This window comes from Hippopotamus amphibius, chromosome 1 (genome assembly GCF_030028045.1).
Source record: "Hippopotamus amphibius kiboko isolate mHipAmp2 chromosome 1, mHipAmp2.hap2, whole genome shotgun sequence".
Taxonomy (NCBI): Eukaryota; Metazoa; Chordata; class Mammalia; order Artiodactyla; family Hippopotamidae; genus Hippopotamus; species Hippopotamus amphibius.
Genome location: NC_080186.1, coordinates 227,430 through 253,499, shown reverse-complemented (window position 1 = coordinate 253,499; position 26,070 = coordinate 227,430). Strand labels below are relative to the sequence as shown.

At 56.4% G+C, this 26,070-nt stretch overlaps 1 protein-coding gene across 1 annotated transcript; it reads left to right on the top strand.

Annotated features, from left to right (window-relative positions):
- C1H1orf159 (chromosome 1 C1orf159 homolog) lies at positions 1 to 26,070 on the top strand. The gene is made up of 12 exons (XM_057747270.1): positions 1 to 64; positions 367 to 1,415; positions 2,372 to 2,576; positions 17,748 to 17,835; positions 18,649 to 18,808; positions 18,910 to 18,985; positions 20,166 to 20,252; positions 20,613 to 20,678; positions 22,142 to 22,276; positions 22,740 to 22,765; positions 22,886 to 22,916; positions 23,942 to 26,070. Exons 1-12 carry the CDS (start codon positions 1 to 3, stop codon positions 24,037 to 24,039), a joined length of 2,085 nt encoding a protein of 694 aa, XP_057603253.1. The 3' UTR covers positions 24,040 to 26,070.

The window sequence follows — 26,070 nt, the reverse complement described above, 5'->3', positions numbered from 1 at the left end:
ATGGCCAGTCAGCGCAGGAGCCAGCTGCGGACGGGGCGGGTCGGCATCCACGTCTGGGAGCCCGGTGGCCGGGGCCGGCGGGCGCCAGCTGCCCTACAGCAGTCCGCACACCTGCAGCACCCTGCACACCTGTAGATCCTGACCCTAACCTGCACCCGGCGCTCACTCAGGTGCCCCCAGGGACTCTGACGGGTCCCCCCCCTTTTATTGCTCGCATGCGACCCCATATGCTGAGACGTGAGGAGGGTGCAGGACACACGAGCAGAGGAAGAGCCTGAGACCGCAAGGCGGACATCCCTCCGGTGTCACCCTGCCGGGACACGCCAGCCCGGGCCGCCAACAGTCCCGCCACCTAGTCTCCGGCAGCGCCCGGGAGGCACCCCGAGGCCACGGGGTGGAGCCTTCGCGGAACGAATAACCAGTCCGACCAGCTTCACCAGTGCAGAGAAACCCGAGACCACACGTCCGTCCCATCCGCCCCGTTCACACTGAATAAGGAAGTCCGGGAGAGGCGTGAGAAGCCCGGCCTCCAGGCGTCCGTGCGGCCCGCAGCCTGCGGCCCGGGCGCCCGTCCCGGGCCGGGCCGCGCCGCCGCGCTCAGAGCCGCTGCCGCACACGCACCCCGGCTGCGCGCCCGGAGGAAGGCGGCCCCGCCCGACGGCCGCGCCGAGCTCCGAGCTGCTCGGCACAGCACCACCCGCCCCCCCCGGCCCCGGCAGCCCCGCAGCCCCGGCCCCGCGTGCCCCGCGCCGCGCCCCGTGAGGAGGGCGGGCTCCGCCGACGGCCCCGGAGGCGGCAGAGCGGGGCAGCCCGGGAACAGCGGGCTCGCTGCGGAGCCGTGCACGGAGCGCGCGGCCCCCGCACAGGCCTTTCCCCGCGCGGGCGCCGGGAGCGGCCCCCGGGCCGAGTCCAGAGCGCGGCGGGAAGCCCGCTCTCGTCCTCCGGGACGCGCCTGTGCGGCCCCGTGCTGTCCCGGCAACCACAGCCCCGCGGGACACCGACGGGCAGCCCCGCCGAGCGTCCGCGAAGGGGACTCGGGCCCCCGCTCGAGGAGCCGGCCGCGGGCGCCCCGACGGCCGGGCTCCCCGCGCTCCTGGCAACGCGGGCGACGACGGCGGCTGAGGGATCCCGGGCAGCATAGCTCCCCGCTCGCTTCTGCGGCCCTACTCGGGGCCCTAGACTACACTTCCCAGATCGCTCCGCGCGTGCCTGCGGCTCTCGCGGGAACGCTGGCCCGGCCCTCTCCTGGCGGGGGGCGGGCTCTCGCGGGGGCCGCCGGGAGGTGTAGTTTGAGGCTGCGAGGCACGCTCCCTGGCACCTGGGCTCGGGCGGCGGAGAGACTACAACTCCCAGGGGGCGCAGTGCGACCGCCTGGAGGGCGGGGGGTACGAAAGAGGAATCCGAAGGGCACGCGGGTGAGTGAGGGGCCGGGGGGCGGGCGGGCGCGGCCCCCAGGGTGCGGCCCCCGGGCCCGGCGGCAGCGGTGGGGCGGGCCGAGGGGCGCGGGGGCCGGCCGCCCCGCCTCTCCTCGCCCGGGCCCCGCCCCGGCCCCGGCCCCGGACGCGCGGGAGGGCCCGCGTGGGGGTTCCTTGCGCCCGGAGGGTCCAGCCTGGCCCAGCGGCTCTGTGTGCGTCGTCACTAGGACGACGTAACAGGCGCTGTGGTTGCGCTTTACCGGAGACCGGGGTTCGGACGCGTCTCCCAGCGTCGCGCGGCGCCGGGGTGGCCCTTTGTGCCGTCGCCGCGGCCCCCGCGAGGCCGCCGGCAGAGCCGGGCCCTCCTCCGCGCGCCCGCCGCAGCCTGCGCCGGCCGGAGTCTGCAGGGCCGCCGCGCGCTCGGGAGCCCGGGGGGGAGCGGGCGCTGCGTGCCCGGGAGGGGTCCCCTGCCCGCCCGCCCCGCAGCGCCCTGGGCCGCGAGGTGCGCTGTGGGTTGCCGCGGGGTTCACTTGGAGGACGGCCTGCGGTCACCGCAGCGCTGCGAACCCCGCGTCCCCGAGGCCGGGGGCTCCGCTGGTGGCCTCCAAGGGTCTGCCCCGCAGCAGCAGCAGCAGCGTGTGGGGGCTGCGGAGGCCGCCGAGCCGGCGAGTCCGCAGCCGAGAGTGTGTGCTTTACATCGGTCAGATGCCCCGTGAGCGCGGGGGCTTTCAGAACGGGAAGCGTGGGAATGAGGAGGGCCGCGTTGTCATTCTGTCCCGAGAGCCACGTTGCCCGTGGGTGCCCTTCGCTTGCTGAGAGGCTGGCAGGCGGTGCCCTCACTGAGGGGCCGGAAGGTCCAGCGGGCCCCCCTGTGTTGTGCTGGGCAGGGGGAGAAGGAAGGATCAGCACAGGTGAACTGTGAAGCTGGTGACCCCCTGCCCCTCTCCCCTCTCCAGCCACAGCCGCCAGGGAGGCTGCAAGATCGAGTCCACCCCTGCCGAGTCACCCCGGCAGGAGAGCCGTTTATGTGCTTTTCTGGCCAGCGCCCAACCCCCACTGATGGACCAGGATGTTACCTGATGCGTTGCTTGTTCAGAATCACGGTGACTTCTTTGAAAACAGTTCTTCTAAGGAAAAATGAGACTTGTGAAAGAACAAATGGTACCATTTAAATTCTCACCAGAGTTTTCATTACCTGGCAGAAATTTTTGTACCCAATTCCTTAGCTTTTTGGTTCCAATAAGATTTTCAAAGTAGAAAAGGAGCTGTGTTTATTCAGTTCCTGGTTACATGTGATTGACAGAAATGAAGTGCATAGGGTCAGTTTGACCAGTTTTGACACGTGTATACAGCTGTGTAACCTGCACACTGCCGTGACAGGGGCATTTCTGCCATCCCTAAAGTCTCCCTCATGTTGCGTCCCCCGAATCCGTGTGTTGAAGCCCTGACCCCCAATGTGATGGCGTCTGCAAGTGGGGTCTTGGGGAGGTGATCAGGGTGGGGGGGGCCCATGAGGGGATTGGTGCCCTGATAACAAGAGGAAGAAAGCGAGACACCCACCCCGCCTCCTGTGAGCACACCAAGGCAAGGCTGGGAAGGCAGGTGTCTGCAGGCTGGGAAGGGCCTTCACCAGAGGCTGGATCTGCTGGTACCTTGACCTTGACCTCCCAGCCCCGGGTCTGTGAGGAACAACGTCTTGTCTAAGCTGCCCTGGGCTGACTGAGACTTCGTAAGCCTTCCCAGCCCCGCCCCCCAGATGCAGGCACAGTTGTGATTTCTGCCACATTCCTTCATGGTGATGTGTTAGATTCCATGGTCTGTGGAGTGGCCCTGGCTGTCTACAGTGCAATGTCCATGTTGGGACGGCACTTGGGTGGGCTCCTGGCATTGTCTTCGGTTACGGGGTTGTGTCCATTCTTGCACACTTGTTCTGTGGGCATGTGTCTGCCGCGTGGGGCCCAAGGGGCCGAGCGGTGTTAGCTTGTGTCTTCTGTCTGCATCTCCTTGAGCAGTGACGCTGGTAGTGCGTCCGGTCTGTGGCGCCCACTCAAAGCGTCTGATCAAGTTTTTTGCCCTTTTAAATTTATTTTATGTAAAATTGTAAAACATTTATTTACTTTATTTTATTTTTGGTTGTGTCAGGTCTTAGCTGCGGCACGCAGGATCTTCGTTGTGGCCTGTGGGATCCTCCACTGCAGTGCGTGGGCTCCTCATTGTGGCACATGGGCTTCTTGCTAGTTGTGTCGTTGGGCTCCAGGGTGCGTGGGCTCCATAGCTGTGGCACGTGGGCTCTCTAGTTGCGGTCCAAGTGCCCAGTAGTTGTGGCGTGCAGGCTTAGTTGCCCTGCGGCACTTGGGATCTTAGTTTCCTGACCAGGGATCAAACCCAAGTCCCCTGCATTGAAAGGCAGATTCTTAAATACTGGACCACCAGGGAAGTCCCCTGCCTTTGAAAAAAATTATCAAGTTGTCAGTTCCTCTAGGTCTTCTGGATGCAAGCCATGTCAGAGAGATGTGTATATATTAAGAGTGTCACCTCCCATTGTTTGCCTTGCCTGTGCACATTATCAATGGTATCTTTTTAAAATTAAAATCTTTTGCAATAGTTTTAGGTTTACAGAAAAGCTGCCGACCGAGGCACGTTTGTGAGAACTAAGCCTTGAGAGGGCTCCGTCAGGTTCCCTGCACTCCCGCCTTCAGGTCACACGCTGCCCCAGGGTCCTCTTTCTGCCCGGGATCCCATCCGGGATCCTAGTTTCTCGTGACCTTGACGGTCTTGAGGAGGACTGCTGAGGTGTTTTGTAGCATGTCCCTGATGTGGGGTTTGTCTGCTGTGTTTTCTCCTGGTTAGACAGGGGTTGTGGGTTGGAAAGAAGACCCCAGAGGTGAGGCGGCCCTCTCGTCACGTCCTATCAGGGCACCTGACGTCCGCACGACATCGCGGGGGCTGTCGGCCTGGTCACCAGGCTCCGGTGGTGTCTGCCAAGGAGAGTCGCTCCTTGTCCTGTCCTCCCGTCTCTTTGGCAGCCACTCAGGGAGGCGGCCCGTGCTCCCGGGGGTGGGAGCCAAGCTCAGGGGAAGATCCACATGTGGTCTGGAATTCCTAAGGAGGGTGGACTTGTGGGTGTCTGTCTGCACCTTGGTGGGGACCCAGCTCTGTGCCGTTTGTTTGTTTGGCGGCTCACCTCATTCCAGCCTTGGCCACCAGGACCGTGTCGTCTGTCTGTCCCCCTCCCCCCTCCCCCTGCACCCCAGCCCCTTGTTTTGAGCGCCTCCTCCCTTTCTCGCACCGCCCACCACTCCAGCTTCACTCCATCTTGTTGTGTCCCTGTCTCAGCCCTAGAGTCACCCAGGTCTCCAAGGAGAGCTGCTTGGTTTCACTGGAGAGTGGGATTGAGAAAGCAGGGCCCTAGGGACTTCCCTGGTGGCGCAGTGGTTAAGAATCTGCTTGCCAATGCAGGGGACACGGGTTTGATCCCTGGTCCAGGAAGATTCTGCATGCCACGGAGCGCGCTCTAGAGCCCGTGAGCCACAACTGTTGAGCCCATGTGCCGCAACTACTGAAGCCCACGTGCCTAGAGCCTGTGCTCCGCAACAACAGAAGCCACCACAATGAGGAGCCCGTGCACCACAATGAAGAGTAGCCCGCTCTTGCCACAACTAGAGAAAGCCTGTGTGCAGCAATGAAGACCCAATGCAGCCAATAAATAAATAAATCTATTTTTTTTTAAAAGAAGAAGAAAGCAGGCCCCGGGCAGTGGGTGTGGGCATTGCTGCTGGGGCGTCATTGTCCATAGTCCTTCTAGCAGATAGGTAACTATGTATCTGTTCGCCTGTGTGTCTGTAACAAAAGTGCTTATGTGTAACCTCACCTCCATCAACATCTTTTTCCTATTTGTCCCACCCCAGTGTACATAGAAAGCAGTTTCAGAATAATTCACCCATATACCTCCCCACGCTGAGAAGCAAAGTTATCAACTTGAGTACCAGTTTACTTTTTTATTTTTTTATAAATTTATTTATTTTTTAATTGGTTGTGTTGGGCCTTTGTTGCTGCACATGGGCTTTCTCTAGTTGTGGGTGAGCAGGGGCTACTCTTCACTGTGGTGTGTGGGCTCCTCACTGTGGTGGCTTCTGTTGTTGCGGAGCACGAGCTCTAGGTGTGTGGGCTTCACTAGTTGCAGCACATGGGCTCAATAGTTGTGGTGCATGGCCTTAGTTGCTCTGCAGCATGTGGTATCTTCCTGGGGCAGGGATTGAACCTGTGTCTCCCGCATTGGCAGGCAGATTCTTAACCTCTGTGCCACCTAGGAAGTCCCCCAGTTTATTTTTTTAAACTTTTTTTTAATCCGTCCTTCCCTTCCTTACTTTCTCTCTCTCTTTCTCTTTCTTCCTTCCCTCCTTTCTTTCCTTCTTTCTTTCTGGCTGTGTTGGGTCTTTGTTGCTGCGCACGGGCTTTCTCTAGTTGTGGCGAGTGAGGGCTACTCTTTGTTGTGGTGCACAAGCTTCTCATTGCAGTGGCTTCTTTTGTTCCGGAGCAGGGGTTCTAGGCAAGCAGGCTTCAGTAGTTGCAGCACATGGGCTCAGTAGTTGTGGCACAAGGGCTCTAGGGTGCATGGGATTTAGTAGTTGTGGCACATGGACTTAGTTGTTCCATGGCATGTGGGATCTTCCCAGACCAGGGATCAAACCTGTGTCTCCTGCATTGGCAGGCGGATTCTTAACCATTGTGCCACCAGGGAAGTCCTAAAAATATTTTAAAATGTCCTTTGTTTGATCCATGAGTTATTTAGAAGTCTGTTGTTTAATTTACAAGTATTTGGAGATTTTCTAAATATCATTTGTTACTGATTTCTAGTATAATTCCATTTAGTCAGAATATTACTGTATATGATTTTCATCCTTTGAATTTGTTGATGCTTGTTTCGTGGTCTGCCATATGGTCTGTTAGTGAATATTTTGTTTGCACTGAAGAAGATGTGTATTACACTTTTGTTGAGTGTCATATTCTGTAATTGTCAATTGAGTCAGTTGATAATATTGCCCAAATCTTTTATGTCCTTACTCTTTTTTTTTGGTTTACTTGTTCAATCAGTTATTGAAAGAGGGATATTAAAGTTTCCAGTCACAGTTGTGGGTTTGTCTTTTCCTTTACTTTTGTCAGCTTCGTGTATTTGCAAGGTTTTATTAAGTGCATACAAATCAATACAAGATGATTGGTTTATATTCTTGATGAATTTACTCTGTTATTGTGAAAGGGCCCTCTTGTTTCTAAGGCAGGAATCTTCTTGAAGTCTCCTTTGTCTGAGATCAGTATATCTGCATGTGTTGTTTTACTCAGTAATTGTATGCTATCTTTTCCATCCTGTCCTTTCTGTGTTCTGTGTCTTTATGTATAGAGTTTGTTTGTTATAAAGCACATATAATCTGGTCTTGCTTTTTATCCAATCTGACAATCTCTACTTTATAAAAAATAACTATAATAATTACTGTTTATTGAGGCATTTTATATGCATTATGTAATTTCATTTTTTCCAGATTTTTTTATTGTTGTAAAATATACATAACATGAAATTTACCATTTTAACTATTTTAAAGCATATAGCCTGTAGCGTTAAGTGTGTTTATGATGTTGTACAACACTTAGCACCATCCGTCTCTGGAACTTTCTCACCTTCCCAAACTGAAACTCTGTCCCCATTGAGCACTAACTCCCATCCCCTCCCCCAGCTCCTGGCACCCACCCTCCTACTTTTTGTCTCTATGGATTTGACGGCCCTGGGACCTCATGTACGTGGAATCATACGTTATTTGTCCTCTTGTGAGTGGCTTATTTCACTTAGTATAATGTCACCCATGTTATCAGGTATCAGAATTTCCTCCTTGTTAAGGCTGAATAACATTCCTTGTGTGGACGGACCACACTGTGTTTATTCAGTCATGGGTCGGTGGGTATTTGGGTTGCTTCCACTTTGTTTTTGGCTGTTGTGAATAATGCTGCTGGGTACAAATCTCTCTTAAATACTGTTTTCAGTTCTTTTGAGCATATAGTCAGAAGTGGAATTGCTGAATCATTTGGTAATTCTGTGTTTTATTTCTGAGAAACCTCCATGCCATTTTCTGCAGCAGCTGCACCACTTTACATTTCCACTAATAACAGACAAGGATTTGAGTTTCTCCACAGTCGTTGTTTCTGGTTTTTTAAAGAAAATATTTATTTATTTATTTATTTATTTATTTGGCTGTGCCGGGTCTTAGTTGTGACATACGGGATACATTTCCCAGACCAGGGATCGAACCCAGGCCACCAGGGGAGTCCCAGTTGTTTCTGTTTTTTGATAGTAGCCATCCTCATGGGTGTGGAGTAGTATATTTGCTGCATTTCCCTAATGATTAGTGATGTTAATCTCTACTTTTTATGGCGTATTTAGTCTGTTTACATTTAGTGCAGTTATTAAGTGTCTGGGCTTAAATCTACCACCTTGATGTTTGATTTCTATTTTTCCATCTGTTTCTCTGTTTCTCCTCCCCCCCCAACTTTTTTTGGCGAATCAAGTTTTATAAGATTTTATCTCCTTTATTGACGTCTTAGTTCTGCCCTTTTGTGTTATTTTTTAGTGGTTCCTGTAGAGATTAAGTATGTGTGTTAAACTTATTATGGTCTATCTTAAAAATTAATCCTGTACTTCACAAACAGCACAGAGGGTCCCAGTGACCACCTTCTACTTCTAGTGCTCTTGGCCGCATATGTTTTATTTCTTGTGCTAGAAAATTCTACAACACAGTTTTTATCTTTTCTTTAGCTAATAGTCTTTAAAAAATTAGTTGGAGGTGTATTATATTTAATTTTTAAAGTCTTGGATGCCTTTGTTTACTAAATTGAGAATTTCTGGGTCCAGTGATTAGGACTCCATGCTCTCACTGCTGAGGCCCCAGGTTCAGTCCCTGGTCAGGGAACTAAAATCCCAGAAGCCTTGTGGTGTGGCCAAAAGGGAAAAAAAAAAGAGAGAGAGAGAGAATGTCTGTAGAATTGCACCATACTTGGCCAGACATACTAAGTGTATTGGTTGAACGTTGTAAAACAAGCAGTACTCACCAGCTGCAGCAGAAAACCCTCAGGCCCCAGGTCAGTGTGGTGGGAGCCAGGGGCCTGGCCAGCCGTCAGCCTGCTGTGTACTCGCTGTGTGATCTTGTGCAAGCCTGTTTTCTCCTCTTCAAAAGGGGTTGGTAATAGGCCTTGTTGGGAGGGTGAAATGAGTTGACATGAGTGAATAACTCAGGGTGGTGCTTGGCACTCAGCAAGTGCTGTATGATTGCTGCTCTTGCTGTTACACAGTGAGCTGGTTCGGATCCCTGGCTGGGAGATTCAGGATCTGCAGCAAAAAGAGACGTTTTCATCCTTATCAAACCACATGAGCATGAAAGTCCAGCCCTAGCTGTGCATGTGACAGACCTCTAAGGTGTGAAATTGCATTTCATAGGAGAATAAACCTCAGATTGTTAATTTTATCATTCTTTGGGGAATGTTTGAGAGATGAAAGGGGCTACTAAGATAATGTTAGGTGTAACTTATTATCTTAAGTTACCTTTTGGCAACTGGATTCATGTTCTTAACCCAGAAGAGTGTTTCAGCGTCCATCCCCCGTTTGCTTCCCTGAGGCTGATTCCTGCCCAGTGGAGATGCGACTCTGGTGGCTCTGCAGTTCTCTCCGAGTGCCCTGTTGCTGACCTCTGGGTCCACCATTTGGTTCCCGAATAGAGAAGCCGTGCAGTGGAGCTGTTTCCAGCATAGAAGAATCGGCTCCAACAAAATGACTCTCCCATAGGTGGCAATTGTCAGCCCTGGACAAGATGCAAAAAGCAGCTATCTGAGGACTCTTGGAGAGGAGACAAAGCAGGCAGATTCTGAGGGAAGTTTAAACTCAGAGGAAGTAGCCAGCACCAAGTGTGTCTCTTGTTTGGACATCTTTCCTCTGAGGGCAACGCAGTCACTGCAGTGGTGATGTGGGGTGGCTGAAACTCTGGTTCTTCCACGTGAGACCAGGGGGAGGAGCTGGGCAGCCACAGCTTCTGGAGAGTAAGAGGAGAAATCCTGGAAAGAGGAACTCTGCGAATAAACTCTGCTCATATTTCTGGCCAAGCCTTGACCCATGCACTCACAGGGCAGGTAGAGAAGCCACCTGAACTGAGAGGAGGCCACCGCTTGTCACAAAGTTGATAGCGACACGATTTGTAGTTTGAATCTAATGAAATTAATCGCCTGCTAAAGCAAAACCATAAACTCTCTTCAGAGGAATATAATGGAATTCAGAGTCTCTACAACATCACATTTGCAGTATACGTGTTACAATCCAAAATCACTCAACATACAAAGAGCCAGGGTGAGGTGGACCATCCTCGAGGGAGAAGACAGTCAACAGGCTCTAATCGTGTTATGACCCAGGTGTTGGGTCATGAAACAAGCACCTCAGTGAGGTAAAGGAAGATACACTCATAAGGGACAAAAACAAGGGAAATCCTGGCAGAGGAATAGAAAATATTTTTTTAAAACCAGGCAAACGGAAATCTTAGAACTGAAAAATATAACACCTGGAATGAAAAATTCACTGAATGGGCGTAACAGAATGAAAATGACAGGAAGTAGACTTCAAAGACAGATCAATAGAAATCATCTGGTCTGAAGAAAAGCTGGGGGAATAATTGGGGGAACAGCATGAAGAGCCTTAGGGACTCACGGGGCAGTGGGAAGTGTCTATGAGTGGGTAACCACGGAGCCCAGAGGGGCGGCGAGAGACATGGTCGGGCAGGAGAAGACCTTGAAGAACAATGACCAGACTCTTTCCAAATACGGTGAAAGACATATATGTATAGATGTAAGAAGCTCAGTGAGTCCCAGACAGGATGAAATGGCTAAAACCGTACCTGGGCGCACCATCTTCAAACTACTGAAAATCTTAAGACTAACTTTAAAAATCTTGAAAGCAGTCAGAGAAAAACAGGACTGCATACACACCACATCGCAAAGCCTAGGAACTTGTCAGCAGGCAAGTGGAGCCACATCCATACAGCGCTGGAAGGAAGGTAGCCAGCCCTCCAGGAGTGTGTGTTAGATACAGATATTTTCAGAAAAAGGAAAACGGATAGAATTTGCTGCCATCATCTGTGTACTGCCAGAAATTCCAAAGGAAGTTTCTCCAGGCTGAAGGTAAATGAGCGCAATTCAGGTCTTTGTGAGTAAGTGAGGAGCATCGAGATGGGTAAATATCTGGGGGCTGTTTCCTTTAAAATATGTGTTTAGAGAAAACATCTGGGCTTCCCGGTGGCACAGTGGTTGAGAATCCACCTGCCAGTGCAGGGGACTCGGGTTCGATCCTGGGCCAAGAAGATCCCACATGCTGTGGAGCAACTAAGCCCATGTGCCACAACTACTGAGTCCATGTGCCACAACTGTGGAAGCCTGTGCGCCTAAAGCCCATGCTCCGCGACAAGAGAAGCCACCACGCACCGCAACAAAGAGTAGCCCCCGCTCACCACAACTAGAGGAAGTCCGTGTGCAGCAACGAAAACCCAACGCAGCCAAAAATAAAAATAAATAATAAAAAATAAATCTTTAGAAAAAAATGAAAAAATCAGAACATGTCTTGGGTTTGTAGTGCATGCAGATGAAATGTGTGATGACAGTAGCATGCAGAACAGTGGAGGGGCTCTGTGGACCTAGGTTCTGCGTTTATATGAGATGCTGCAGGATCTAAGTCGCTGTGAAGCAGTGGAGATGTGTGTTGCAGTCCTTAGAGCAACAGCCATGAAAATAACACAGAGAATCATAACTGAAGAACCAAAAGATACATGGAAAGGGACTTTTAAAAAATATTCAAATACTATGAGAGGAAGCAGGAAAGAGAGAACAGAGAAATAAGACATCAGAGAGATAAGCAGAAAACAAATAATAAAACAGTAGCCATAAACGCAGCCACAGTGTCGTTATACATTTGGCAAAACCCAACCTCAAGTGACCCTAATGTAAATGTGGACTTGAGGCGCCCGTGATGAGTTGTGTGGGTGTGTCAGGGGACCTCTCTGGGGCAGGACGTTGACAGTGGGGGAAGCGCTGCTTGCGTTGGGACAGGGGGTGTATGGGAACTCTCTTACTTCCTGCTCAGTTTAACTGTGAACCCAAAGCTGCTCTAAAAAAATAAAGTATTTTATGTATTAAAACTAAACCAAGGGACTTCCTGAGTGGCGTAGTGGTTAAGAATCTGCCTGCCAATGCAGGGGATACGGGTTCGATCCCTGCTCCAGGAAGATCTCACATGCCGTGGAGCAACTAAGCTCATGTGCCACAATTACTGAGCTTGTGCTCTACAGCCTGTGAGCCACAACTATTGACCCTGTGTGCTGCAACTACTGAAGCCTCACAACTACTGAAGCCTGTGCACCACAATGAAGAGTAGCCCCTGCTCTCCCATGTGCAGTGAGACCCAACACAGCCAATAAATAAATAAATAAATTTATTTAAAAAAAACCCCAAAAACCTAAACCAAGGAACAAGTAGAAAACAAATAATAAAATGGTAGACCTAAGTCTAACCACGGGGATAATTACATCAAATGTTAATGGACTAACCTCTCCAGTTAAAAGGTAGAGATGATCAGAATGGGTAAATACGCAAGACCCTACTACATGCTGTCTATGGGAGTCACTTTAAATATCAAAAACACAGGTTGAAAATAAGCAAATGCAAAAATGTGTATGTATACAAATAGCATGAGAAGGTTGGAGTGGCTATGTTAATGTCAGGTAAAGTAGATGTAAGATGTGGAGTATTCCTGAAGAGAACCGGGAAATTCTAGTGATGAAGAGGTGGTTTCATCAGGCAAACATGCCAGCTGTGAGTGCGCCCAGCAGAGGGAGTAACAAGCAGTTGTGGTGGGTGACTGGCACCTTTCTCACCAACCGTCAGAACAAAAGGCCTAAAGAAATCGGTAAAGACAGAGGGTCTGAGCAGTGCTCCCAGGTGTCTTGACCTGAGGGTATTTGTAGAAAGCACACCCATCAGAAGCAGAGCACAGATTCCCTCCATGTGCATGTTCTCTAACACAGACCAGCTGCTGTGCCTTAAAATAAGTTTCCAAGAAAAACAAAGAAGTGAAGCTATATTTATTTGCATAGGATATGATTCTTTATGTAGAAAACGCTAAGAAATCTGTGAAAAGCTGGTAGAACTGTGAATTTAGCAAAATCCCAGAACTCAAGGTTAATGTGCAAATTTTACTTGTATTTTTATATACTAACAGTAAACTATTATAAAAGGAAATCAGAGGCCACTGCCACTGCTGCTGCCACAGCCTCTGGGAGCCTGGAAAAGGGGAACCGCAAGCAGGAGAATGACTCAGTCCCCAGGTGGCCATGGCCGGGGCTGGGGGGGTGGGCGCTGCTGCCGGGAGCAGGCCGTGGGGGCAGCTGTGGCTGTCTGCACCAGCTGTGCCAAATAAACACAAGAAGGAGAAAGAATCACCAAAAGCAGGGAAAAGTGGGAAAAGTTCAAAAGAAGGGCAAGACATAATACAATCAGACCGCTACTGTCTAAGAGCTGGAGCTACAGCGCTTGAAATTACCACTGGAAACTACTGAAATGTCGGGCCCTTCACTGCTTCCTCCCAAGGGTCCTGGAGGCGACACGGCATGTTAAGCATGGCACTGGGCAGGGCACTGTGTATATTTTGCAGGAGCACCAGTTGAGGCGCCTCTGTTCCTCTGAACTTGGAGTTGACCGTTGCTTCTCCATTGTTGTCTGTCTCCCTCGGTGTTCCCCTCTGTTCTTCACTGCTAGTCCTACCCCCTCACCAGGGGTGTTGACTCATGCAGGTGAATGAAACCATCACACACACGCTCTTCCTCTCCTGTCTGCCAGTATTACTCTGAACTTGAGTATTTTAACCGGAACTGTTGACAGAGGTTTGCAGTTCCCACACTGCTTTTCAGACCTTGCTGATGTCACGTCACTGTCAGTCAGCATTGGCTCAGCTTGCCCTGTGGACGCACCTCTGTCAGGGCAGTTAGCGCATCCGGGGCTGCCCAGCCCGAGAGGTGCCGAGCAGGTGCTCGTCCAGGGCAGAGAAGTAATCCCAACAGAGAAAATGTTGAAGAGCTTGGCCTGCGGAAGACTTCATACACCACTTCTCAAGTGTGGGGAAGGTCCTTATGCAGAAGTCCTGGCTGGCGATAACCTGGCCTCGTGGAAAACAGAGGAGCAGCTTACACTGCAGACCACTTTGTGGTTAGAACAGGGGGATGTTGGCTGGCCTGGGTTTTTAGCAAGAGGATGGAGTCCTGCAGTGAAGGATGGGGTGGCGAGGGGGAGGTGCTTCAGCCAGGGGTTAGTGAGTAAAAATGGGCTCCTGATTGCCGCGAACGGTGACACCAGGCTTCTGTGGCCCTGTTCCTCGTCTCTAGAATGACTCTGTGAATGTCAGATTTGGCCATTTTTAAGTATATGGGATAGATTAGGCGTGACCCCTCTGGAAAGTTTTCCCTGCAAGATACATGGCAGGATATGTCTTTCAGTGTAACAAAATACCACTAAAAGTCATAGCTGCTGCTGTGCAACTTTTGTCTTTTAGTAGAAACTTCTATTCCTTGAACGATGTGTATTGGTGCATCTTTCTTTGCTTGTCTTCTCTTTCACATAGAATGTTTAATGTTTGACTTGCTTATCCATATGTCTCCTGGGAATCAGTTTCTGCCCAATACTTCTTGCTGGTTTATTTCTTGGCCACTCTTTAAAGAGTGGGGATGCACACGGGCTCACGGGTCACTTGCCCTTGGAAAACTGGAGACTGACAGAGGGAACTCGTCTTTGGTCAGCTGTTCTCAGTGCAACATTCAAACGTGTAGAAATATAGCTAGGCTCCTTGGATGAACATTTAGAACTAGTAAATTGCTCAGAGATTCCTAAAGTCCATTTTAGAGGATCAGATCATGGGACTGTGTTGTTATCGTTACTTTAATTTGTGTACTGTGTCCACAGTTACCTTTTAAAAAGTGTTTGTGCTTTTTGTAAAGTGATTTGTTCTAAGTATATTAAAGGTCACTTGAGTGTTGTTCAAAAAAAAAAATGAAATTAGAGAGTTAATTGTATTTACAATAATACCCAAACACAAAATATTTAGTAATAAGTTTAACAAAAGATGTGTAAGACCTCCTGTTTACTGAAAGCCACAGAACATTGCTGAGAGAAATTAAAGACAACTTGAAGGGACTTCCCTGGAGGTCCAGTGGCTAAGACTCCATGCTCCCAATGCAGGGGGCCTGGGTTCCATCCCTGGTCAGGGAATTAGGTCCCACATGCCGCAACTAAGGTCGAATGCCACAACTAAAAAAAGATCCCCCGTGCCGCAACGAAGATTGACGATCCCGCATGCGGCATCTAAGACCTGGCACAGCCAAATAAATAAATAAATATTTTAAAAAATAAATAAAGACAACTTGAAGAAATGGAGAGAGCATGTTCATAGGTTAGAAGATTCAGTATTGTTAAAATGTCAGTTATTCCAGTCAAGATTCCAGCAGGCTTTTTTATAGTAATGGACAAGATGATTTTAAAATATAGAAATGCAGGTAACCTGAAATTGTCAAAGCAATGAAACAAAGCAGGGCTTTACTCTACCTGACTTCAAACTTTCTGTAAAGCTTCAGTAGTTGAGATTGTGTGATACTGGTGAAGGAAAGACACACAGATGAATGGAACAGAATAGAAAGCCCAGAAACAGACCCACACACAGACAATTGATTTTCAACAAAGATGTCAAGATTATTTAATATGAAAAGGAAAGTCTTTTTAACACATGATGTTAAAACAACTGGATATACATGGGGGAGAAAATTAGCTTGATCTGTATTTCACACCATAACACAAAAGTAACTCAAAGAAAACACAGGAAATCCTTATGACCCTGAGGTCAAGACAGATTTCTTAGGACACAAAAAAGCAAGAACCATAAAAGAAAAAAATGGATGCATTCGATTTTATCAAAATGAAAACATTTGTTCTTCTAAAGATACACATAAGAGCGACTTCCCTGGTGGCGCAGTGGTTAAGAATCCTGCCAATGCAGGGGACACAGGTTTGATCCCTGGTCCAGAAGGATCCCACATGCCGCAAAGCAACTAAGCCCATGCACCACAGCTACTGAGCCTGCGAGCCACAACTATGGAGCCTGAGTTCCACAACCACTGAAGCCTGCGCGCCTAGAGCCCGTGCTCCACAACAAGAGAAGCCATCACAATGAGATGCCCGTGCACCTCAATGAAGAGTCGCCCCTGCTCCCCGCAACGAGAGAAAGCCCACTCCCAGCAATGAAGACCCAACACAGCCAATAAATGAAATAAATAAAATTTATTTTAAAAAAATAAAGATACTCATAAGAAAATGAAAAGACAAGTCACAGAATGGGAGCAAATATTTGCAGGATATATATCTGACAAAATACGTGAAGAGCTAGCACATAATAGTAGATGACCCAACCGAACAGGGTGGCCCAGAGATGTGAACTGACACGTCACGAGAGCCGTAAGATGTGTGAATGGATGACAAGCAGGACAGAGGTGTTGACCATCACGCGTTACCAGGGAAACGCAGGTTGGAACAGCAGGAGAACCGCTGCCCGCCCACCGGTGCAGGGCCATGAGCTGGAGGGGCCGGAGCAGGTGGCCACCCAGGGCTGCTGGGGCTGCTTCCCAGAGAGCTCCCTCGACCCGATGCTCCCAGGTGTTTACCCACGAGGAAGGAAAGCACGTGACTGTGCGGGGGCGACCCTGGCAGCGTTGGCCACCGAAACGTGGAAGCCGCCACGTGGCCACCGGCAGGCGGCAGGCTGGGGAAGTGTCCTTGCAGTGGATGCCCCTCAGGCACGAGGGGGCGAAGTGTGAAGGAATCCAAAGATCTCCATGGCCGTGCCGCAGGGCAGGAGCCTGACCCAAGGTGCACGGGCGGTGTGGTCCGTTCCGAAGACACAGTCCGTGTGCAGTGGGGGGGGCGGCAGGCGGGGGGGGGCTGCGGGGGGATGCCCGCTGGGCTCGGGCGTCCACTGAGGCCTGGTTCCTGAATCAGAGGTGTCCGTGCGGCTGCGACACCAGCCGTTGCCACCTGAGGGGACGTCACGTCCTAGAAAGGGCACAGTGCTGCCGGGAAGAGCTGGCGTTTCCAGCGGGGGGACTTGGCGTGGGGCTGGGGAAGGCGGGTCTGCTCCCGCGGCCTGAACCGAACCCGGCACAGAGCGAGTGACAGGACAGACCCCGGCCCGGGACCCCCAGGCCTGCTGCACGGGCGCCCTCTCTGGAACCAGAGCCCGCCCCCTCATGCACGGCTCCACCCTGCAGATGCTCTTGTTAAGAAGAACGTCTTTCTAGAGGTGACTTTTACGTGTTTGGGACGGATTATAATTGTGGCTCCCACCTTGCAGAGATTGGTTAGGAACCTAAGGGTTTACTTCCGGGGTGGTGCAGCCTGCTGTGTCTCCCTAGTTATGTTAGAAATGTGGCAGGTGAGCACCGAGTCACGTGGGCTGTCACGTTTTAAGTGGTCTCAGTGTCCGTGAGCTTACTTGCCACCTGTGGTCCCGTTTTGTCTGTCTGCTCTCTGCGCCGTCGCCCACCGGACGCATCGGTGCCCGGCGCTGTGTCGTGGCTTTCATCGTCCCAGCTGGGTGTGTCTCACCCACCCTTCCCTGACGACAGCCGGGCGAGCGGCACAGAACTGTAAGGCCGGGGGCCCCTGACTGGCCTGTCTGCCCCACAGGCACCCCAGCCGCCTAACGGTTCCGTCTCTGGGTGAAAATGCTGGAAATTGAATTTGGGTCTTACGGGGACCGGATGAGATGGCGGGTGGAAGGGCCGTCCGAGCTCTGAGGCAGGACTGGCTCACCGAGACCCCGCTCTGCTCCGTCCTCCTTCCGGGAAGCAGCAGCAGACGGCAGAAAACTGGCGGAGGAGGGAGTGAGTCCGTCGGATCCCGATCTGGGTGGGCCGAGCCACGGGGTTGGACCCCGAGCCCCAGGGGCCGAGGCCCAGGCCTGGTCTGGCTGTGCTTGGGCAGCAGCGGGGCCCCCGGCCCACCTCGACTGGCGGGCCCCCGCCGAGGGTCTGCTGGGCCCCTGGGTCACGACACCCGTGGTGCTCAGCAAGCCCGCCGTGACCGCTGATGGCGGGCGGCAAGGGTCCGGATGTCTGCGGCCCGTGTCCAGGTGGGCCAGGTAAGCGTCCCTGCCCTGGCCCCTGCCCGGTGCCCGGCCCCGGCAGGCGGCGCCCGCGGCCACACAGCCCCTCTCTCTTGCAGACCCTGCGCTCCGGACATGGGGCTGCAGCGCGCCGTCCTCCTGGCTGGCCTCCTGGTGGAAGTTGCCAGTAGATCCTCAGGAAGCGCGGTGAGCACCTGTCCCGTGGCACGTGGGCTCTTCACCCAGGGGTCTCGCCCTTCCACCTTTAGGCCCCACCCTTGTCCTGGCCCCAGAGACGCTGACCGTGCCCACTGTCAGGGTCAGAGGGGGCCTGTGCCTCTGGGCAGGTAGCAGACGCACAGCCCCACCCCTGGCACCTGCTCTGCTCTGCCTGCTAGAACCTCCTTTCCCTCTGCCCAAATGGATCTCTTCTTGGAGCTGACATAGAGCCTCCACAGAGCTGGCCATTGGTATTGGCCAGAGCTAGTGGGGTGGACAGAGACACCCGCTCCAGGCCCAGACTTGGCCAGGCCACGGCTCTCCCAAGCCGGTGACACAGGTGTGCCGGGCTGTGGTTTCTGGAGGTGCCCGGCCACGTCTGCACACACCCAGCTGCTTGTCCTCCAGGACAGTGGGCCTTCCAGCCGCTCTGCCTCTGCTGGGTTGGGTGGCACAGGACGGCCAGGCGTCCCTCTTAGGCTCCGCCTTGGCCCCCCTCGTGGCCAGGGTGTGCCCACCGTTCCTCAGTCGCCCTTAGGTGCCCCTTGCCAATCACGGTGTGCCCGTCTGTGGCCCACAAGTTGCGAGGTGGCAGCTCTGCCGTGACCCAAGAGAACCCTGTGAGAAAGGGCAGCAGGGCGGGCCCAAGGGGAGGGCGGGCGGGGCGGGCAGTGGAGGCGAGGACCAGCCCCTGCCCACCAGGCTGCCCCAGCCCACCCTCCGCAGAATCTCTGGGCTCGCCCCGAGGGAGTCTCCTTCCTGCCTTTGGAAGTCCGGGTGCCAGAGAATGTGCCCCAGCAGGTCTCGACTTGACGCTTCGGTTGTTGGTTCAGTCACCGGAAGCTCGCTGGACACCAAGTGCTGTCTGTACGGTGTGGCCACGCAGCCTCACCTCGCTCAGGGTCAGTGGGGTGCAGTCACCGGCCGCCGAGTACAAGAGGCCCGAGGCCCGGGTGTTGGGGTGAGCTTGCTGAGAGCCGCTGTGTGGACGCCACCCTGGGCCTGGCCTGCACGAGCAGCCCGGCCACAGGGTCTGGACACTCACCGCCATCTCCCCTCCAGGGCCAGCAGCCCGCGTGTTGTGTGGACGTGGTGGACACCAATGCCACCTGCCCAGGCACTAGCCTCTGTGGCCCAGGTGAGCTCTGGCATGAGCCAGCCTAGGTGGCCTCGGGAAGGAGGGGCCGGAGGGGTGGACAGAGGCAGCGAGGGTGATGAGGCCTCGTCCCAGGAGGTGGGGGTAGGACCCCAGAAGGTCACGGCGGTTCCGGGCCTGGGGGTGGGGGCAGGCAGGACTGCCTCTGCCCTCGCAGGGGGTTTCACTTGGGCTGAGACACGCTGATGTAGACAGGAGCAAAGCACACAAATGTGTACAAGTTTTCCGTGAAATGGGAGGAAATGAAGTCCTAAGTACGTGGCAGAACCTTTGCGCTCACACATCGGGGGAAGAAGCAAGTGACTGAAACAACACGGGCGGGGGCGGGGGGGCGGCGGCAGGGCCACGAGGGGGATGGTGACAAGGTCCCGACGCCCGTCTCCTCCTGGCTGGGGGTGGGGGTGGGGCAGCTCCTGCTTCCAGGACGAAAAGGGGAGGTCGGAGCGCCCTCCTGGCACCTGCTGTTTTCTAAGCGCCTTTAGCGCAAAACAGTCCTTATGCCAAAGAGGTGACATACCGTGGTTTCCTTAGTCCCCACTTGAAACTTTACATTCAGAAAGTTTCACATATTAAAAGCCAAGTTGGTAGCTGTGGAGAGACTTGGGGGGGTTAGACGTTGTGGGGTAGGATGTCAGCAGAGGGGAGAGAAAACAGATGGAAGAAGCAGAAGAGAACCAAGCAAGCACCGGCTCCCGTGTCTCAGTGACCCTCAGTCCGGGGACAGGCTGTCCTGTTAGACTCGCTCCAGGCCGAGGGGTGCGGGTGGGCTCCCACCGCAGTGAGGCCTCTGTGTGGGGGCAGTGGGTGGGGTGGGGGTGGCGTGGAAGCCCTCCTCGCAGCCCTCGTCTCTCAGGAACTTTCCGAGCGGCCCGCACGGCCGCTGCTTGCCGTCCCCCGGCGAGGTGGCTGCCCTGAGGTTCACGTCGGTTTGCAGGGCTTTGGGACATAGCGGTGTTGCTTCTTGTGATTCCAACTCAGAAGGGTGGGAGAGAAGCAGCAATGTTAGTTTGGAGGGTCAGGGCAGACACGGGGGGGACCCTGGGAGATTTCGGGATCTGGTCGAGGTTACAGGTGGCTGGAGCGCGGGGACAGTGGGCGGGACTGGGAAGGCAGCCAGCTCGCGTGGGCTTTGCTTTGAGCCGGGGCTCGCCTCCCCGCACAGGCTGCTACGGGCGCCGGGCCGAGGACGGCACTGTCAGCTGCGTGCGCTGCAGGAACGGAACCCACAACAGCTCTGAGTGCAGAGGCCGTAGGTCTCCCCACATCCACCCCGTCCCCCTGCCCCTCCACCTGCCTGCTTCTCGCCAAGCGTCCACACCTCCAAGTTCTGGAGGAAAGGGTGGGAGTCCTAGTCCTTGTCCCAACACCTGGGCCGCTGTCCCTCAGTGGACACCCCCCGGGAGCCCTCTCCCCGGGTCCTCTCGTCCCTCAGGACAGCTGTGGGGTGAGGGCTGCCTCCCTTCCTCGTTGCTGGCCCACGATGCCCTCTGGGCTACGGCTCTGGCTCCCCGGGGGTCCTCCACGGGGCCCCCGTGCCTGGCCCAGGACCTCACCGTGGGTCTGGGCGGCCTGTGGAGCCGGCGGCCCTGACCACTCTGCTCCCCCGCAGCCACTGGCCGGGGCGCACCGTTCCCCGTGAACCGGAGCACAGGGATGCCTGCGCGGCCGAGCTCTGGTAAGTCTCTCGGCTCACTGGACCGGTCCTGGGGGGACTTGGGGGCAGCGTTGGAGCCATTCCTAGCGCAGACCCAACCACCAGTGCTGGCCACGGCAGGGCCACATCCACGGTCAAGGGTGGGCTCCACCCCAGCCAAGAGCTCTGTACCAGGACGCAGCCCTGGTCACGGAGCAGGACCCCAGACAGTCTGGAGGCTCGGCCGGCTTTGAAATCCGGGTCTGGCATTGATTCGAAAGGGTGGGTGTGGCTGGGGCCCCTTGGCGTGGGCCCCCACATGCCTTTGAACCGGCTGCACATCTTAACCCTTTGCTTTGCTCAGAGGCCCTCGGCCCCTCTGTTGCTGGGAGCTCAGTATGTGCAATTCTCCAAGATGGGAGGACACCTGAGGTCCCCTTGCGCTGTCCCCGGTGGCTCCTCTAGGACGTAGGTCTTGCAGGGGACTGCAGACACTGTAGGCCAGACGGACACGCCCAGCACACCACCTGGTCCTCGGGGCAGACACGGCAGGCGCTCCGGGCCCAGCCTGCTCCCGCTGCCAGGCATCCCGTCGTGACTGAGACGCCCACTGAGCCTCAGGGAGCGGCCGGGCTGTGGGGCTGTGGTCATGCAGGCGGCTTGGCCGGGCTGCAGGGGTGTGGTGCCCAGGCCACCCGTGGCTACTACAGTCACGGGGCAGGACCTGCCCCGGGGTGTGGCCACCTCTTCTGAGGTGACAGGGTTGCGAAGGGGGGCGTGACCCCCCAGACCCTAGTCCTTCCGCAGAGGACGTGGGGACCTGGACCGAGAGCTCCGGCCTCCCCTGCGAGTCTCAGGCCCAGAAGCAAGTGTCCTTGCACTGGCATAGGCCGAGCAACAGTGCTGAGGGCAGGTGGGCCCAGACGGCTCGAGCGTCTCGTGACGTGGGCCTGAGCCTTGCAGCAGCAGGTGGCAGAGGGAGGCCCCTGCAGTCCCATGTTGAGCCTGTTTCCATTGTGGCACACGTGGGGCCCGTTTAGCTGGGATTCGTCCCTCCTGAGGCTGCAGCGTGGCCGTGACCGGCCTCGTGCCTGTGCGTCAGGGCCAGAAAGGCACCTCCCACAGGTGTCTAAACGCAGAGTCCTCCAGCGCGGCTTCAGCCCGCCGGCCTGCCGGATCCCGTGGAGGTGAAGATGGGCGGGCGTTCTGGTGCTGGGAAGGCCACCTCGGGTGACAGCTGACAAGCTCTGGAGAGGCGAGGCAGGGTGTATCTGTGCTCCAGGGCTGTGGAGGCCCCCGAGCCTGTGCTGAGTGTCAAGGGAGGAGGTGGGGTGCTTGGGGGCCGGGATCACTGAACCTCTCAACAGCCCAAACCGCCCCCCACCGAGAACCTGAGGCCTCGGGGGTTGGCGGAGTGCAGGGGGGACCCATGCCCCTGCGTGCAGCGCCCTCGGCCCCTGCAGGAGCCAGGTGTGCGCCCCTGGCAGCCCTCACCTCACTTGCAGGGGGCCCTCAGGTGGCAGCCTCCCTCTTCCTGGGGACGTTTCTCATCAGCTCGGGCCTCATCCTCTCTGTGGCTGCGTTCTTCTACCTCAAGCGTGCCAGTAAGCTGCCCGACGTCTTCTATGGGAGAAACAAAGGTACCCCTCCTGCTGGGGGGTCCCGGGGGCACGGAGTGGGGCTGGGGCTGGGGCTGAGATGCTGGTGTCCAGGGGCAAAGCCGCACCTGGGGCAGTCCGGAGGGCACTGGGTTGTCCCGTGGCTCTCAGGTCCAAGGGTAAGAGCGGTGGTGCCGCCCTGGGGATACTCAGCATGAAGGGTGACGGGGGCAGCCACCCTGCAGGAGGAGGCGGGAAGCTGGGGAGGGGCGGCTTGCCCCAGAGCGCTGGGGCCACACCACCTGAGTGCAGTGGGAGACTGGGCAGGCTGAGGGCACCACTGGGCACAGGAGTGAGGGACTGGAGTGAGCCTGGAGTTGGGACCTCCTGCAGGCTTGTAGACCTCCCCTCCCCCTGGATGAGAGACCCCCCCCCAGCCTGAGGGACCCCCCCCAAGGCTGGGGCAGCTGTGTGGACTCCAGGTGACACGTGCTCTCCCCCACAGCCCCAGCCCTGCAGCCTGGCGAAGCTGTAAGTACCCGATGGGCGGGAAGAGGCACCATCTGGGTGTCTGTGCACCTGGGTGTCTGTGTGTCTGGGCTGTGGGCCGTCCCGTCCGCAGTTCTCACTGTGTCTTCTCCCCCTCCCAAGGCTGCGATGATTCCCCCGCCGCCGTCCTCAGGTACGTCAGCACTTCCTGTCCCTCGCCCTGTCGGCGTGCCTCGTCTCTGGTGGGAATTTCAAAACGCCGGGCCCGGGGCGGCTGCAGGAGTGCTGGCCAAGCCCCTCTTCATCAGCCACGGCTTCTGTGCTGTTTCCCTTTTGTTCCTGAGACGCTGAGTCTGTCGAGAGAAAGCGGTTCCCAACACGGGTCAGGGGCGCCCCTGCCGCCCTTAGCCCTCCGCCACGTCCCAGTTCTGCCTGAGCCAGGAGCCGGTGGCCCCTCCTGAGCGGCTGGCATTTTGGTTTTATTGAGTTAGCTGTGCTGCAGGTGACACCCTGAGCACAGAGAGGTCACACCATGTGGGCCACAGAGCAGGGGCCTGGGGAGGGGCGTCCACCTCCTCCCCAGACCGTGTTCCTGCCACCGTGCAGAGGTCGGGAGTGGGGACATGTGGGGACGTTCTCTTCCCTGGGGACAGAGAAGTCCCTCCGTCAAGGCGAGATCTGCCCTATCCAGTGAGATCTTTCCAAACTGTGCCTGTGTCGATCTCCTGGGGCCCCGGGGGCTTGGGAGAATGGCGGTGTCTTCTTTTACGGTTCTGGAGGCTGCAAGTCAGAAGTCACGGTGCGGCAATGCCGCACCCCCTCCTGAGGCTCTGGGGCAGGTCCTTCCTGCCACTCCCGGCCTCTGGGGCTCCACGTGTCCCTGGGCTTGTGGCCGCATCCCTCTGGCCACCGTCCCATCTTCAGCTGGCTTCTGCCCTCTGGGTCGCCTCTCTCTGCCTCCCTCTCACGACACTGGTCGCTGGATGTAGGGCGCATCAGATAATCACATCTGCAAAGACCAGTTTTCTAAGTGAGGTCGCACCCACAGGTTCTGGGCCTCAGGACGTGGACACACATTTGGGGGGTTACCACCCACCCTAAGGTGCATCACGTGACCTGTGCTTTTGTGTTGTGAGAGAGCCAGACCTCCGCCCGGGCCAGGGGCGCCCACGACCTCAGGCCCCGCTCTCACCCCACCTCTTTCTGACCCCATTTCAGTGCGGAAGCCGCGCTACGTCCGGCGCGAGCGGCCCTCGGACAGGGACGTGGGCCCCCCTGCCGTCTCCTCCCTGGAGGCCCGGGTGAGCAACGTCTGACCCCGAGGCCCGCCTGCAGCCCCGTGTGCCGCCAAGGAGGGGGCCACGCACGAAGGCCGGGCGCTGCCCAGCGAGTCCTTGGGACGCAGCCCTGGCTTGGCTGGTCTGTCTCCGGCCACACATGCGGAGGAGCCAGCTGCCCGCGGGCCTTCCTCACGGCACGCGGCCACTCAGGGTGACCAGTGACACTGAGTGATGGTCATCACACAGATGCCCCAGAATGTGGGCATCACTCCAGCCTCCGTCCCTGAGCCGGGCTGCGGAGCCAGGCCATGTGGGGTCCAGGCCCCTTGGGAGAGAGCCTGTAGGACCCCGGGTGCTCCTCTGCCCTGGAGCCCGTGGCGGGCAGACCCCTGCACCCCCTGTGAGAGCAGTGAGGCCGAGGCCTTCGGAGGGTCCAGCTGTGTCCACACAGGGGCAGGACGGGGCCTGGGAACCGGTCCCCAGGGTCAGGTGCCTGCAGGGCTTTGCTGCAAGAGTGAGTGGTCTGGTCTCCTGCTGACTCTTGTCTGTGTTTAAGCAGAAATGCATTTTGTACAGACGTCTGAGAGGCAGGCTGTCCTCGCCTGCGCCCCTCCTGGGCCCCGGGCACGGCAGAGCCTCGTCCACCTGGGGACGGACACTGGCCTGAAGCTGCTGGAGGTCAAAGCCCCCAGGCACGTGTCCACCCAGGGCCACATGTGCCTGTGACTGCCGCCTGGACAGGCTGGCTGCGCCAGACCTGCCACGGGCTGTGCGGTCCGGCAGTCCCGGCCCTCTGCCCCAGCCCTGAGGCTGCAGCCTGCGTTCCCGGCCTCAGCTGGCTGTGGAGGGACAGCTGTGAGTTCCTGTGGAGACGGGAGCGTCGGGGTGCCTGCCGCACACAGGCAGGTGCGGCCTGGCCTCCCCAGAGCCTCCGCGGGGACTGATGTTTTCTCCTTTGGCGTCTGGCCCGTGTCCGCGGGGCCCAAGGCAGGGGCCCCGCAGGGCCAGCCCCCCACGTTCTGCACTGTGGTTCCCGCTGGAGTGTTTGCGGTTTACGGACACGAGCTCAGTCACCAGGACGTGAACGGAGGACTGGCCAGCTGCTGAGAGGGCGGCCACCTGAAATCAGCGTCAATAAACCACTCGGGCCTTTCTCGCCACCCGTTCCTCCGCGAGGGTGAAGCCGCGCTGGGGAGCGGGAGGCAGCCCTCAGCCGGGACCAGGACCGCCGCCCCGCAGACAGCCCCCAGGCCTCAGGACCTTAGCCCAGGAGAGGGGGGCTTGTCCCAAGCTGCCTCACGCAAGCAGGACTCCCCAGTGGTCCCCCCGCTGTCAGGACTGAGATGGCAAGCAGTGTGGCTGCCTCTCAGGGAGGCTTTTCTGTAACGTGACCAGGCCCACGGGGGGTGTGGGGTCACGGGTGACCGCGGGCCCCGTGCGGACAGGACGCCTATGGGGCCTCTCGGGGCGGCCGCTGTGGTGCCCAGCTCAGGGCCCCCGGGAGGAAGCTGCATGCGGGCAGAGAGTGCAGACGGGCGGCACCTTGGGGAGGCGGGGTCCCGAGGGTGGGTGGCCCTTGGAGGGGCTGGCGGGCACGGGGCCTTTGCTGACGGCAGCGGGCTTCCCAGCCAGAGCCACCAGGACAGAGCTGGCGCGGGGCAGGGCGCCTGGGCTTCCCATTCTGAGGTCTGCAGCCATCGGGGCACCTGGCGGGGGGCGAGGGGGGCGGGCAGGGGTGTCTGCGTGGCCCTGGGCCTGGGGGCTGTTGGAGCCGCGTCAGCACAGCAAGGGCTGCAGGGAGGCTGCACCCTCTGTCCTGGGGACCGCTGCCCAGGAACCGCCCGCCTCCACCGCCGGCAGCCTTGAGGGGCCGAGAGTTCCTGCGGGCCTGAGATGACCCTCAGCTTCCCTGGGACGCCCCCGGAGCCGCCGCTCCTCTCCTGTCCCTCCCTCCACTGCCTGTAGCCCCCAGCCTCAGCCCTGCCCCACCCCCGGCAGCAGAACTCAGCTCTGAATTGGGCCCTGTAGCCCTCTGGTCCCCACCCTTGAGATACGTCCCCTGACCTT